The 15,569-nt window shown below is 46.1% G+C and overlaps 1 protein-coding gene across 1 annotated transcript in view; it reads right to left on the bottom strand.

The window, feature by feature from the left end:
• Positions 1–2,793: 2,793 nt before the first annotated feature.
• The window catches only part of col18a1 (collagen type XVIII alpha 1 chain), a 166,776-nt gene continuing 154,000 nt past the window's right edge, over positions 2,794–15,569 (bottom strand). Inside the window, 10 exon segments of the mRNA XM_033023498.1 lie at positions 2,794–5,420; positions 6,173–6,285; positions 6,969–7,166; positions 8,371–8,697; positions 9,774–9,812; positions 10,555–10,683; positions 10,998–11,056; positions 12,399–12,552; positions 12,763–12,888; positions 15,294–15,337. Coding sequence (XP_032879389.1) covers positions 5,207–5,420; positions 6,173–6,285; positions 6,969–7,166; positions 8,371–8,697; positions 9,774–9,812; positions 10,555–10,683; positions 10,998–11,056; positions 12,399–12,552; positions 12,763–12,888; positions 15,294–15,337 — 1,403 coding nt within the window. The 3' untranslated portion in view covers positions 2,794–5,206.

Raw genomic sequence — 15,569 nt, 5'->3', positions numbered from 1 at the left:
GGTAACTGGGATAACATGGAACTAGTATACAGGTCAGTGTGAACGGAGAGCCGAAGTGCTTGTTTCCATGCTGTATCTCTAAACTAACCTAAAGTAAAACTAAACCAGTGAAGTACTCTCCTGCAGCTTGGTCTATTATTAGCTGTTCCCCAACCTTCACTAAACAAGAACATCTGGCCATGTATCTCTCTGCCTTCTGCAGAGCTTTATAATGCACAGACAAACTACTATCCTCCCACAGCAAAACAAATAAACAAACTTACATAGTGAAATTCTGCTGATCCGACGTGGGCAAATGGGACTAGCATTGATGAGGCATCTTGGCCGGCATGAGTTGGGCCATAGGGCCTGTTTCAACGCTGTATGACACTATGCACATGTGGAATTTTGGTGGTCCTGGGTTTGTACTCGCTAGAATTTAGAAGATTGAGGGGGGATCTTATAGAAACTTACAAAATTCTTAAGGGGTTGGACAGGCTAGATGCAGGAAGATTGTTCCCAATGTTGGGGAAGTCCAGAACAAGGGGTCACAGTTTAAGGATAAGGGGGAAATCTTTTAGGACCGAGATGAGAAAAACATTTTTCACAAAGAGAGTGGTGAACCTCTGGAATTCTCTGCCGCAGGAGGTAGTTGAGGCCAGTTCATTGGCTATATTTAAGAGGGAGTTAGATGTGGCCCTTGTGGCTAAAGGGATCAGGGGGTATGGAGAGAAGGCAGGTACAGGATACTGAGTTGGATGATCAGCCATGATCATATTGAATGGCGGTGCAGGCTCGAAGGGCCGAATGGCCTACTCCTGCACCTAATTTCTATGTTTCTATGTTTCCAGGCTATCGGATGTTATTTTATTAATACTCTTATAAAAATATGCCACAGGGTAAGATTTTAGTGAACCTAGTATGTTTCAAGGGAACGCAGAGAAGAGATCCAGGTATGTTTCAAGCTACCAGAAGCAAGGTGTGGAGAGTGGAAGGTTGTGCAGGAATGGAGTGCCGGCAAAAGCAAGGGTACATGAGAACCAGGGCCCAGGAGAATAGAAATCTCGGCCATTTCATTTAACCTACACCTCCTCTGCTCTCTTCCCAAACATACGCCCCTGCTCCTGAGTCTTCTTCTCCCTTTGTTCCCTTTTCCCAACCTTTCCTTCCACCTGGTTCCAACTTTTCATCTTTCCCTCCTAATCTGGTTCCATTTATCACCTTCCAGCCTCTGACCCTTCACCCAACCCCACAACCTTGCCTCCCAACCATTACTGCTTTATACCGGAATCTTTCCCCTTCCCTCTCAGCCCTGACACAAGACCCAATACGTCAGCATGCACCTTTTGCCTCCACAGATGCTGCCTGACCTGCTGAGTTTGCTCTGAAATGGCAAACACACCTAGTGAGCCAGCTGCCCGACCATTGCGAGTCTTACTGCATATGTAATCTGCCTGGGAGTTGTTGAATGAAGAGTAAAATGTCCCTGTTTTTCTTTGAGTCAGCACCAAGGGAGATTTTACATCTTACCAAAAGGACCATGTTTTAAGCACTTCCTCTGAAAGACACACCTCAGGACTGCCCTCAAACATGAGCTAGTGCCAAATGTATGGGCACTGATGAAGGACGACAAGGAAATGGGTGACCGATTCTGTCTTCTACAAATATGGTGTTCAGGGAGGGGGGAACAACCTGAATTTTTGGGGCTTTGTTGTCGGTATTTCCATACTCACAACCCATTCGAGAAGCTGTATATATAACTGGCGCAAACATTTGGCACATTACTGCATTGTAAACGGGCATAATTTCAAAAGTAATTGTGGACATGCCAATATGTAAGTGTGACAGCCTTGACATCAGGTTCTTGAACCGACTCTTCAACCCTAATCCTACCTTAACCAAGCAAACAAAAGGACCATTACTTGTTTTTGGACTTGTTTTTTTCTAATTGTATTTTGCACTCATATTTTTTTGCAGCTTTTTTACTGTCTTGCAGCAGTTATGAGTAATGTATGCATAGTTATGTTTTTGTGTGGGAGAGATAGATTGAATGGCAGAGTAGACTTGATGGGCCGAATGGCCTAATTCTTCTCATATCACTTATGACCTCAGACGCACACCTAAATGTTACAGCTACAACAGCTGATATGTCACTGAAGGCTCTTTAACTTCTACAGATGTACTGTGGAAAATACTCTGACAGGATGTATCATGACTGGGTAAGGCAATTCCAACATAGGAATGCAATAGACTGCAGATGGTGGTGGACTCAGCCTAGACCAGACACTGCCCTCCCCACCATCGAAACCATCTGAAACTGTGTAAGGGTCCTCATCTCACTCCTACCATCGGATAAGTACAGAATCCAGAAGTTCTATGGCACCAGGTTCAGAAACAGTTACTTTCCATCAAACATCAGGTTCATGAACCGACTTTTCAACCCTAATCCTGCCTTGACCAAGTAAACAAAAGGACCACCACTTACATTACCATGGACTTTTTTTTTCTAATTGTATTTTGCACTCATGCACTTACAGCTTTTTCACTGTCTTGCAGCAGTTATGAGTAATTTATGTATATTATGTTTTTGCGTGTTGTCTGAGTCTGAGTCCGAAATTTCGATCACAACTTATGTGTATGACACAACCCGAAAAATAATGCACCTTGTGTTAAAATTCCTAATTTAGGCAAAAACACACAAATGTTACGGAAATTAGAACACTAATGAAGGACATTACAGAAACACATCAAATAACAAACAAAGTTTGCTGATATCAAATGCTTCCTCCCAAAATAAACATGCAAGAGATATGATTTTAAAGAGGACTTTATAATCTTTATTCAGTATTCTGTGAGAAGTGTTTGGAATGCTTCAAGGTTACAGAAAGCTACACAATGTGCAGCACACGTTCACCGGCTTTAATCATAGCACTTTCACGTTTTGACATGAAATGTAGTGCAGACTCCAAGAGTTTAAAGTTTGCATCAACACATTAGGGGAGACCTTTGGCGTGTAAATTGGTCCTTCAGGTAAGTGCTCAGCAGGTTAAGTATCACTCTTTGTCATTGACACCAACAGATAAAGTTGGTAACATATTATCAGTGGTCCTTGGAGGGAGTATGAAACCGAGGCAGTATAAAAAAAATACTCAAATTGCACAAAGCAACATCACAAATGAGCATATATATTGCCAGGCTTTCCAAAGTAATCAGGTTTTCAATTCTCTGGTGCCAATGTGTAATGCAGTTACGTACGCACACATATAAGTAAACATTCAATGGTTTAACCAAGGATGGCTTGTGGATATTGGAAGAGAACTAAAGCTGAAATGGAGATGAGCAAACACACCCACCCCAGCACTTTCTGCCAGATTGACTCAAGCTCTGAGTGAACAGAAAAGCCAACCTTCCAGGATTGTCTGAGGACTTCAAGAATTAAAGATGGAACTCAATGTTTTGCATTTGGAGGAAAGTTAAAAAACAATGGTATGTACTTTGTTAAAAAACTTTTATTATATATAAAAATGCAAACAAATTGAATAATAACCACTGAAGCAGTGTCCAATTGGGTAATGTGGAGTCTATTTGCTTTCTGATTGCTCTACCATGGGTATGGTTGAATGGCTAATGGGACCAATGTGGAGCGAGAAGGCCAAATGAGTAGAAGTTGCAGGTCATGTGATCTGCCTCCCGGTATACCACAAACTAAATTAGCTATCTTGCTATTAGGCCAAGGTAACCAAGCAGGGATCAGTCAACATGGACTTCCAATCTCCTTCCTGACCACTAATCAAATGCACCCTTCACAATGTTACATGGTTAAGCTATACAGCAAGGTGGAGCATTTGGTTGAGTGTTGAAGAAATCGATCAGCAAGAAAGTATTGGTCGGGGAAGTATTTGCTCATGTAGTGTCCTCTTTTACAAAATAATGGATGGATTTTGTTTTGCCAGTGCAAGCTTGCTTCTCAACATCTTTCATAGTAGTGAAGATGAAGGGAGATTCGGCCTACGGCTGGAGCAAGCACCATGCACTGTGTTCAATGACACAGTAACCTGACTTCAGTATTTAACTAACCCTGTCGATGGGACAAAAGCAGTTTCAAAAGTGGGTTAATCGGGCTGAGAGTATCGACTGCAGTCGACATGTAAAGTTATAAAGGATGAAGGGGCTGGAGCGCTGCTCCAGGAGCCGGCCGCTGAGCAGGGAAGAAGCCATACCCTTGCCGCTGCCCTTACCATCTCTCCAGGCCTCACAGTAGCTGTCCGCCTGGTGCCGTCCCTTGGAGTCCGACCCACGCCAGATCAACTTCTCATTGACAAAGTCAATGGTTCCTCGGTTGTTGAAGGTAAGGCCTGGTGTACTGATGGATGGATTGCTGGGAATGAATGGGGGCTGAGATGGACTGAATGAACTTTGTGGTCCTCTCCTCTCCTCTCTTCTACTGTCTTCTACTGATCTTCCAACTCTAGGACAGCCAACTGCACCCCAATGCCAGGAAGGTGAGATCAATGAAGCGGGGTACACTTCAGGGTCTCTCTCTGTCTTTCTCTGAGAACTCATGAAGCCCCTGTAAGTCCCACATAGATGAGATGGGGAAAGCGGGTCCAAGCACATAGACATCGTTAATGCTGTGTATTATGTATTACGTATGTGTGTGCATATTTATGTGTATGCAATGCATACACATTCGTGATGATTTCAATTTCCAAATGATTAAGGTGTAGCCTAGACCAGTCTACATACAACTGTGTAGTTCTACATACAACTGAGCATGATGGTGTAAAAAGACTGTATGAGTCTGCAAAAAGGAATGTATCTTCTTATTTTTGCGTATGGCGTGCACAGCCTAAAGTTGCAGGACAACTCGTTCTATTTGAAAGGAATGCATTAGAAAAGGAATTTGATTAAGACTAACTTTCAGAAGCAGCAAGTTAAAAAATACATTGGCTTGCACAAACATTCCACATACAAATATATAGATCGTTACATGTTCACACTGGACACTTGCAACATCAGGGCACCTCAAGGAAACATCCAGTGCATGCTGGGAAACCACCGTGAGTGGCATTTTAATATTTGTTTGATAAAACCGACCTCTTTGGCTTTTTTATTTTCTTCCATCTTTTAAAAAAAAAAAGAATTTGTTTCAAAAAAAAATTACAACTGTACAGAAAATGTGTTTTTGCCGCCAGACTTTCTCCGGGGGGCAGGGAGGTGAGAGGCGTTACTTCCGGGAGTGCGGCAGGTAGCTGTTCTCGATGCAGAGGATGATGAAGGGGCTGGAACAGGGGCTGGAGCGCTGCTCCAGGAGCCGGCTGCTGAGCAGGGAAGAAGCCATACCCTTGCCACTGCCCTTATCATCTCTCCAGGCCTCACAGTAGCTGTCCACCTGGCGTCGTCCCTTGGAGTCTGACCCATGCCAGATCAACTTCTCAGGCCTGAGGGATGAACGGATGGGAGCAGGGAGGAAGAAAAGAGAGTCGGTAGGTGTGAGGGAGGCAGAAAGTGGGTACCCACCCCTCCCCCCCCTTTACTCTCAGTCTGAAGAAGAGTTCCGTCCCAAAACATCACCCATTCGTTTTCTCCAAAGGTGCTGCCTGATCTGCTGAGTTACTCCAGCACTTTATGTCTATCTGTCAATGGGCACACTCTCCCCAAGACCTCTGAGCTACCAGGGCCCTCGGATGCAGTCCTCTTCCTCTCTCCATGTTATGGGGCCTTCTGCACTGTCAGACACCCTCCATCTTTCAATGTTATGTCAAGCCCAGAGCCTATTGGATGACATTGTGTAGACACTGCGCTCACATCGTTGGAGTGTCTTGAATCACAACCTTTGCACTGAGAGGGGAGAGCCTTACTGCATTAAAAGGCGATGCTTGGGTACAGTGTGCTGGTACATCTTGAGGACAGGGAAGTTTCTCCTTTTACAAACGGAGCAATGGCCCTATTGTTGACACTTTCTCTTTTACTGCTAACCCATCTTCTTCTGTCCCTCATCCCACCCGACCACCTTTCTCCACCATCCTCCATCCCAGCCTCAAATCTCTAGCTCCCCCTTAAAGAAGCCTTTGACCACTAATATCTTCTTACCCCTCAGCCTCTAATGGCCTTTCCTAACCCCTATGTGCATGTCTTTGAAGAGTTTTACCACCTCAACAAGGCAATGGAACCAACCACACTATTTACTTACCAGGCCTGGTCTCGAAGCACATCTCGTCCGTCGAAGGAGTAGATGGCGGAAGATTTGAAAGGAGCTCCTGATCCGGTGAAGAGTGAACTCCAGCTATCGAACAGCACCTCCCCCTAAGGACAAGGAGCAAGAGGACACCTCAGTACAACCCACTGGCTATCTTTGACCTTCCCCAGAAACTTTACAAGAACATTATATTCTCCAATTTCAAGTAAAACCCACCCATCTGTCTTTTGTACCATCCCCTTAGGTGGGTACACAGTTTCCCACCAGCCCGTCACCCTGTTGCTTTTCCCTCAGCTTTCTGCTCATCTCCCACTCCTCCCGACTACGATCCCTTGATTTCCTTTTATTGCCCACATGCCTGGAATGCATTCTGTGCCCTTTTGCAGTCCTGCTGGGAATGCATTATCAATCCTCGTGCAAACCTGTCAGGAATTCATTACAACCCGGGCACAGCCCTGTCAGGATGCATCACAACCCCAATGCAGCCCTGTCAGAATGCATTACAACCCCAATGCAGCCCTGTCAGGATGCATTACAACCCCAATGCAGCCTTATCAGGAATGCGTTACAACCCTGGCACAGCTGACAGGGATGCATTACAACTCCAGTGCAGCTCTCACAAGAATGCATTTGCAAGCAGAGGTGCTGCTGCCTGGAATGTGTTGTCAGATCCAGTGCAGCTCAACTTGTACTCTGCAGAACATTGCTGCAGAGAGAATGGAAGTCCATTTCCGGCCACTATGTATGTAAACATTTATGTTTCTGGCCATGGTAAAGTGTTGTGACTTACCTTGCCGTTGACAATGGGCACCGAGATTCTGTCAGCGCGGCGAACCACACTATACAGGTCCTGCAGCCGGGACGAGAGGAAGCCCCTGAATGTGCCCATCAGACCCATTGCACGCGCCTGCTGGAAACATTGGAAGTCCACCCCACGGATCCCCTGCATGTTGCCTGTGAGGGGCGTGTTGAGAGCCATGAGATGCAACTGTAGGCAGAAGAAGAGAGTGTCAGCGGGTGGAAAGTAATCTCAGCTCTTACTCCAGGCTGGAGATAAAATAAAACATCGTTGGCAAGGCTGCCAGCAACTCAACTGCAATAGAAAGATGAACCTGGATGAGCATTTGAACGCCAAGGTATCGACAACCACCGATCAAAGGGACGGTGCAGTGGTGCAGCGGTAGACCTGCTGCATTACAGTGCCCGAGACCAGGATTCCATCCTGACCATGGATGTTGTCAGAATGAAGTTTGTATGTTCTCCCTGTGACTGCGTTTGTTTTCTCTGGGTGTTCCAGTTTCCTCCCACACTCTGAAGATGTACAGGTTTGTAGGTTAATTGGCTTTGGTAAAAATTGAAAATTGTCCCAAGTGTGTAAGATAGTGCTAGTTGGTGTGGACTGGGTGGACAAAGGGGCTGTTTCTGTACTGTATCTCTCAAGTTTAAAGTGCTGGTATGTGGGTCTAGTACACATGGACAGCATGGACAAGGTGGGTCGCAGGATCTGTTTCTATGCCATATGACAGTGAACTTATTTGGATCGCTTTGGGGTCATGAAAGGCTCAGTGATGCAGTGAATGGATCTGCTGCCTTGCAGCTCCACGGACCCCAGGTTCGATCCCGGCTTCAGGTGCTGTCCGTTTCGAAATTGCATGTTCTCTCCGTGGCTGTGTGGGTTCTTCCCGGGTTTGGTTTCTTTCCATGTTCCAAAGATGTTCAGGTTGTTTGCTCCTAAAGTATAGGTGAGGAGTAGAATCTGGGGAGGAGTAGTTGGGAGTTTGAGAGAATAACATTGGTTAAGGTTGGTGCAAGTGTAAAAGTGGGTGATTATTGGTCAGCATGGATCCTGTAGGACCAAGGGGGCCTGTTTCCGTGCTGTATCTAAGGCGCTTTGGTAGACACAAAAAGCTGGAGTAAGTCAGCAGGTCAGGCAGCATTTCTGGAGAAAAGGAATGTGACATTTCTGGTCGAGATCCTTATTCAAACCCGACCCGAAATGTCACCTAATCTTTTTTTCCAGAGATGTTGCCTGACCCGTTGAGTTACTCCAGCTTTTCATGTCTATCTTTGGTGTAAATCAGCATCTGCAGTTCTCCTACACATAAGACCCTTTGGTATTTACTCAGTTGTGAGCAGAGTACAGTTCATGCACCCGGCCCACATGATGCCATCCCCATACACCAACCATTTACCATTGGCACCCCGTGCAGTCGGCCGGCATGGACGGGAGGAATGACGTGGGGTAGGTGGGAGATGCCGTGCTGGTTCCCCCTCTGAGTTCCAGCTGAGCGAGGAGGGGGGGTGGTTGCTGGCCTTCTCGGCTGGTGGTGGGGGTGGAGTGGTTGCGGCACCTCTGGCTGCCGGCGCGGTTGGCTCTCCGTCCGTCGCTCCGGCTCGTGGTTGCGGTTCTCAGGAGAACCCAAGTCCGTGGAAACCACTCGATCTGAACTTGGCACAGATTCCCGTTGTCCAGAATACTGCACCACTGGTGGGGATCCCACCGCCTCCACTTTGTTTTCCTGTAAAATGATCAGCATGTCAGGAAAATTAAGGCACAATCCAGGACTGAGCTTTAGTTGAGGGATTTTCCATGGAAATGTTCAAGTATAGGAAAATATCAGTCGTGATATTGGTATTGGTCTATTATTGCCGTGTGTACTGAGGTACAATTAAACACTTTGTTTTGTATGCTACCTTGTTAAATCATACTATACATGGTTACAATCACAGCCATTACATAAGTACAACAGTGCAGGGAGAAAAATATGAGAATGCAGGATACAGCATACAGCGAGAGAAGGAGCAGATTTTAAAAAAGTGCAAGAGCTGTAACAATGTAGGTTGGAAGATCAGGAGTAAACCCTTAGTTTATGAGTCTGTAAACAATGGGGAAGCAGTGGTTACTAAATCTGTGATACAAGCTTTCAATATTTTATATATTTTGCCTGACAGGAGAGGGAGAAGGGGAATCGATGTGGGGCTAGGTATCTGGTTTGCTTGACAGACTAAATGACATCCACAACTCTTTGCAATTTCTTGTGGACTTGGTCAGAGCAGTTGCCAAACCAAGCTGTGCTTTCTCCCAGTCGGGTGCTTTCTACAGTGCATCTGCAGATATCACAATGGATTATGTATTGAGGGATTTGAGATTAGCACAGGAAAACAGTGTGGAGGAGCCGTGAGGGATAGAGCAGGAATAAGAGGCTGAATGGCCTGCTCTTGCTTCTTTTGGGTTGGTGACTGATGCTCCCACTGTAAGCTTAGAAGCCCATGTGCTCTAAGCACACAATGTCATTGCCGCTCCGATGGAATCCCTCATTGTCTGGGCAGAAATCAAATTTGGTCTTGAAGGGTGGACGGAAAAAGCTCCCAGGGCTGAAAAGCCTCGCAGTCTTTCCTTGCGGCCTGCTCAATATTTATCCCTTAAGCAACCTCACTGAAAGAGCTTGTCGGGCCATTGCATGAGTTCAAACAGGTTATGCGGTTTTTCAAAATCAAAAGGACAAACAAAAATATATAAAGAAACAAACCACGATGAAATAACAAAATACTGAAGTGGAAAGTATACAAATCACAGGAGCAGCACTGTACTCACAAGGATTCCACTCCCACGGTAAGGAATATACTCTCCAAGCTGTAAGAAAAGATAATTCAGTTTGGTAACCAGGTTCTCCAAAGCCTGCCCCTCTATATGTACACTGCTTTTGTTAATGCAGTCTCGGAGTACACATGTTTTGCACACAGTTACATGTACAGTAAACCCTCCCAACCTTGGACCTTTGGGGAGAGGATGGTGTCCATTATTGCCGATTGTCCGTTATAACCAAGCGGAGGGGGGTAAGCATTAATCTAAGGGCAGGAGGGAAGAAATGTAGCATTAGGGGGGGGGGGGTGATTAAATAAGCAGGAATTCAGAGGCCAGGGGGCCGCAGAGCCCTCAGCCCACATGCGCAACACCTTCATGCTGGTTGCTCCCTCCACTCCCATAACCAGAAGCATGCCACATGGCACCAGCACATTGGCTAACTGGCGGAAGTGGGGGAATGGGGCAGCGCAACAGGAGGTTCAGACCACTATAACTAAAATCTGTACTATAGAGGTCCATTATTGCAAGGGTTTACTGTATTATATATTATGTACTTTAGCATTTGAACTTAAGTGTGTCTGTGAATACGTGGTTTTGCCCGTGTGTTGATGCGTGTCAATATGTTTAATGTGCTAGTGCAGCTGTAAATGTCCGTGTTGTGAGTAGAATGTGAAAATGTAATAGAGTGTGACATCGAGTTTGGCCAACATGAAGCCGGAAGGGTTGAAGGAACACCCTCTCCCACATAGGACCAAGTTCCATAACGGTAGTGGATCTGAGAAACACTTACATAAACCTGCCGCCAGCCATCTCTCACTCGGACATACAGCTCTCCGCGTTCCATGATGTAAGCCAGTGTTCCCTCGTGTAGATTTCGAGAGATGCTGAGCATCATTTGGTAGGTCTGTAGGACGGTAACCTGCGTGGTATTGAAATGTAATGTCAGGGATGCTGCTGACACAGATGAAGAATTATTGGACTGTGTCGAGGATTTTATTTATTTTTTACTTTAACTGGGAGGCCAAAAACTGTCCTCCAGTTCACAATAGACAACACGTTCATCAACCAAAAGAAGACGTTCTTCTTCAAGGAGCTCCTTTACTATGGGTTGTTCCCTTGCCCCAAGATGTTCAGCCCTACATTCCCTAAGGTTGATCTGAAACTATTGCACTTCATTTTGCATGACAGACGTCACCCTCTTCGGGAGTTAAGTGTTGAAGAGGCCAGACTTACCCCAGACGCTGAGGTTGTCGGTCCTGGGGGTCCGGGGGGACCAGGTGGGCCGACAAAACCTGTGTGCGGTAGAAGGGGAGATGAGGAGAGAGGGTGTTGTGGGATGGGAAAGAGATGGAGGGAGAAATATGTAATTCCACATCATGAAAAATGAATAGCCCTTCAAACCACAGCCACCAATGCTGGGCACAAATCCTACGAGCTAATTTTGCATTAATTATTCATTAACTGATTATTGCGTGATCTGACCATCAGTTATCAGCGAGTACAGGCAAGAAGCTTACAAATCTCTCCTTGTTATTCCCTTTTTCTTGCTATCCTCATGGAAACATTGGAGCGCTTGCTGGTGAAGTCACAGCCAGTTTTAACCAGATTTGTCATGTTCTATGATGAGGGTATAGTCAATCGCCCTGAAAGCAATAGTAAGTATGACCATTTCAACCCAGCACCAAAAATCATCTTTGAACAGATCTCTTCATCCTATGAAATCCTCTCTATATCAACCAAACTCTCAATCCAAGCAAATCCTCCCCACATCAAGAAAACCCTCTCTAACCAGACCACATTCACACCATAATCAACTAATTCCTCTTGATCTCAACCTAGAACTTTCCATCCAAACTAAATGCTCTTAACGTGAACCAAATCCTCTGCACGTGAAATATTTTCCAACCCGATGACACCTTCTCCATCCGAATTAAATCACATGACTCCAAATATTTCCCATTAGAACAAAATTATCTCTATCCCAACAAATCCTTCCCAAGCCAATTTAATCTCTTTCTATCCAAATCTAACTCTCTACATCCCAACCAATCTGCACCTTCAGCTAATTCTGCAGATCAACAAATATTCTTCAGCCCAATCAAACAACATCACAAGCCACTCCCCAATACAAACCCAACTATTAAATCCTCTAGAACCCTATCAAACTCTCTCTAAATGAACCAAACCCTCTCCAATGCAACCAAGCTCACTCCAACTGAACCAATCCCTTGCCAATCCAACCACCCCATACCAACACAAATAAATCCACTCTGTCCTAACACCACAACCGAACACACTCACTGACCCAGCCAAATCTCTCCAATTCCACCAAACCCCCTCCACAATAACCAAACCATTCCCACTCCACCCTGAACGCTCTCAACTACGATAAAATCCTCTCCAATCCAACCAACCCTCTCCGCAGATACCAAATCATCTGTATTTCATCCATTGTCCACAATAATCAACCTCTCCAACTTGGTCAAATCGTCTCCATCTCAACTACGATTTCCTTTCCAACCAAATCCTCACCATATTAACCAACCTCCCTTCAACCAATCTACCCTACAGTATACATCCACCCAAATTCATTTAGACATTGTTTATTTCAGAATAAAATAAAGCGAGACTCACTTGTTGATGGTTGGTCTGGTGATACACCTGATGCTGGCGGGCCAGGTACACCAGGCAGTCCTGGGGGGCCGGGAGTTCCTGGGTAGCTGTAACCTGGGGGTCCTGGGTTGCCTGGCAGGCCTCTGGGTCCAACAATACTCTCGCCTTTTGGCCCCTGGTTGATAAACAGATTGTTTGCTCAGATAATAACGTTCAGTGAATGGCATAATGAAGCAAATGTAGGAGATATCTTCATTATCGGTGATAACCCCCACCCACTGAGTCCCTGATTGACTGAGGTTCAGTCTCCTGACTCTTGATCTATGACCCACTCTCCCCCTCCCCCTGATAGCCTCCCACTAAAATGTCCACAGGAGGTTCTTACCTGAAGCCCTGGTCGTCCTGAAGATCCAGGAGGTCCTGCAGGCCTGGGTATACCTGAGCCATAGCCGTTGCTCGATGCTCCCTTCTCTCCCTTCTGCCCTGCATTGCCTCGGTCTCCCTTCTCTACCTGCAAGAGGACGGGTGGAAGGAAGAGGATGAAAGATCTTAAACTAAAATGAGCCACTAAAACTGAGCACAAAAAGTAAACATGTCATGGACGACCAGCTCGTAGCCAGTGGCCATCAAACCTGACTGACTTGCTTCCAATCACCCCACCCCCAATGCTGCCACCATCACCATAGTGACACATCAGCTCCCAGGACTAATTGATTTGATTTGATTAGATTCCTTTATTGTCATTCAGACCTTTCGGTCTGAACGAAATTACGTTGCCTGCAGTCATACACAGTAACAATAAATAACAAAACATACAATAAACACAAATTAACATCCACCACAGTGAGTTCACCAAGCACCTCCTCACTGTGATGGAGGCAAAAGTCTTAGTCTCTGTCTCTTCCCTCCTTGTTCTCCCTCTGCGCTGAGGCGATCGATCCAGGCCGAAGATGCCGCTCTCCAGTCCAGCGGACCTCCGTGGTGATGTCGCCGCTGCCGAACGCCGGAACGCCGTCTCCGCTCCGAGTCGGCCCGCCACAGCCTCAGCTCTGAGTCCCGCTGCATCAGCTCCGAGTCCCGCTGCAACAGCTCCGAGCCCCGCAGCCTCAGCTCCGAGCCCCGCTGCAACAGCTCCGAGTCCCGCAGCCTCAGCTCCGAGCCCCGCTGCATCAGCTCCGAGTCCCGCTGCAACAGCTCCGAGCCCCGCAGCCCCAGCTCCGGGCCGCTGCATCAGCTCCGAGTCCCGCAGTCTCAGCTCCGGGCCGCTACCGAAAGCTGGAACGCCGCATCAGCGAGTCGGGCCACCGCTGCCTCGGCCCCGAAGATGGCCAGCCTCGCGTTGGTGAGTCCTGGCTGGCTCTGACTCTGGAGCCTCGAGGTCGGTCGCAGGTTGAAGACCGCCAGCTCCGCCATTAGTCCTCAGCGCAGACGGAGGCAGAGAAGGGGGATACGACAAGAAAAAGTCGCATTCCCCCGAAGGGAGAGACAAAAAACATGTTTCACCCCCCCCCCCCCACAGACATATACACAGCCTAATAAACTAAAATGTAACTAAAACAAGACAAAAAAAACAACAAAAAAAGTAAAGACAAACGGACTGCAGGCGAGCCGCAGCTGTTAACAGCGCTGCCACTTCCGGAATTGGACTCCTTGTTACTTCATGGAATAATTACATCAAATAAGCATTGTTACACCCCTGAGGTTTTATCCCAGAGATCCCAGAATTGTATCCAGAGCTTACTCTTTAATTCCCAAAGACTCCAAGGATATGGAAGGATTGGCAATGCTGGTGGTTGAATTCAGAGGTAACTTGATAAATGCACCACTTCAATTATTTTATGAATAAACAGTCCTGAGCTATTATCTACCTCATTGGAGACCCTCAGACTATCTTTGATCTGACATTACTGGCTTTATCTTGCACTAAACGTTATTGACGTTACTCCTTTTATCAAGTATCTGCACCTAATGGAAAGCTCGATTGTAATCATGTATTGTCTTTCCACTGACTGGTTAGCATGTAACGAAAGCTTTTCACTGTACTCGGCACATGGACGATAAATTAAACTCAACTCAAATAAAACTCCATTAATCTGGCTGTCCAGGCTTATGGTTGTGAGGGAATAGCAGATTTCCAGACGATTGGATAATGTTTTGTTAACACTCCAACAGCATTTTAATTCACTTTATTTAAGATGTTATATTGCAACTTTCTAGGGAATGTGATAGGTTTCAAGGAAATGCAGAAGTGGGGCCCTAGCAAGTGGATGGAAGTGCATGGGATCTAGGATTCTGGTGAGTGGATGCAGAATGCAGGAACTGGGCTCCCAGTGAGCGTAAAGAGAGGGTGGGAAATGGGGTCCCAGTGAATGGACACACGGTTAAGATCACCTATGAGCCAGAATAGTCGGATAACAGATTACCGAAGTAAAGAACACAAAGTGCTAGAGTAACTCAGGCAGCATTTCTGTATACTCTGATAACCTGGAGACACAAGAACTGCAGATGCTGGTTTACAAATAAAAACACCAAGTGCTAGAGTAACTCAGTGGGTCAGTCAGCATCTGTAGAGGACATTGTGAGGCAACGTTTTGGGTTGGGACCCTTCTTCAGACAAGTCCCAGTCTGAAGAAGGGTCCCAGCCCAAAACATCGCCTGTCCATATCCTCCACAGATGCTGACCACTGAGTTACTCCAGCACGTGGTATTTTTATTTGTAAACCATTATCTGCAGTTTCTTGTGTCTCCAGATTATAAGAGTGTACAGAAACTATCAGCAAGGTCAAATCTTCACTAACGATCTCTATGTAGATACAAAAAAGTTTGGAGCAGAATGGAAGCAGGTGTCCAAGCCGGTACTGCAGTCACAGGGAGCATGAGAGTTGAGTTAGTTAGTCGGAAGTTTGTAACCCTTACCCTGTTTGCAGAGTGAATATCATACACATCGTAAGGAACGATCCCTGAAGGGGAAGAGCACAGAGACATCAGTACTGGTTCAGTTACAAAGAAACACTTCAATAATATTGACAAAATGGTTGAGCTGTTGGCTCAGGTCGAGCTGCCCTAGTGTAGTCCTGACCTTGGTGAAAGGCAGGCCTCACACTTCCCAAGGAGGTTTCTGTGATGTAGGGGACACGTGAGATACTATGGTCCCAGAACTCTCCTGCCCTTCATACTGTCCCACTTCAACCA

Source organism: Amblyraja radiata, chromosome 7 (genome assembly GCF_010909765.2).
Source record: "Amblyraja radiata isolate CabotCenter1 chromosome 7, sAmbRad1.1.pri, whole genome shotgun sequence".
Lineage (NCBI taxonomy): Eukaryota > Metazoa > Chordata > Chondrichthyes > Rajiformes > Rajidae > Amblyraja > Amblyraja radiata.
This window is presented reverse-complemented; position numbering and strand designations above follow the sequence as displayed.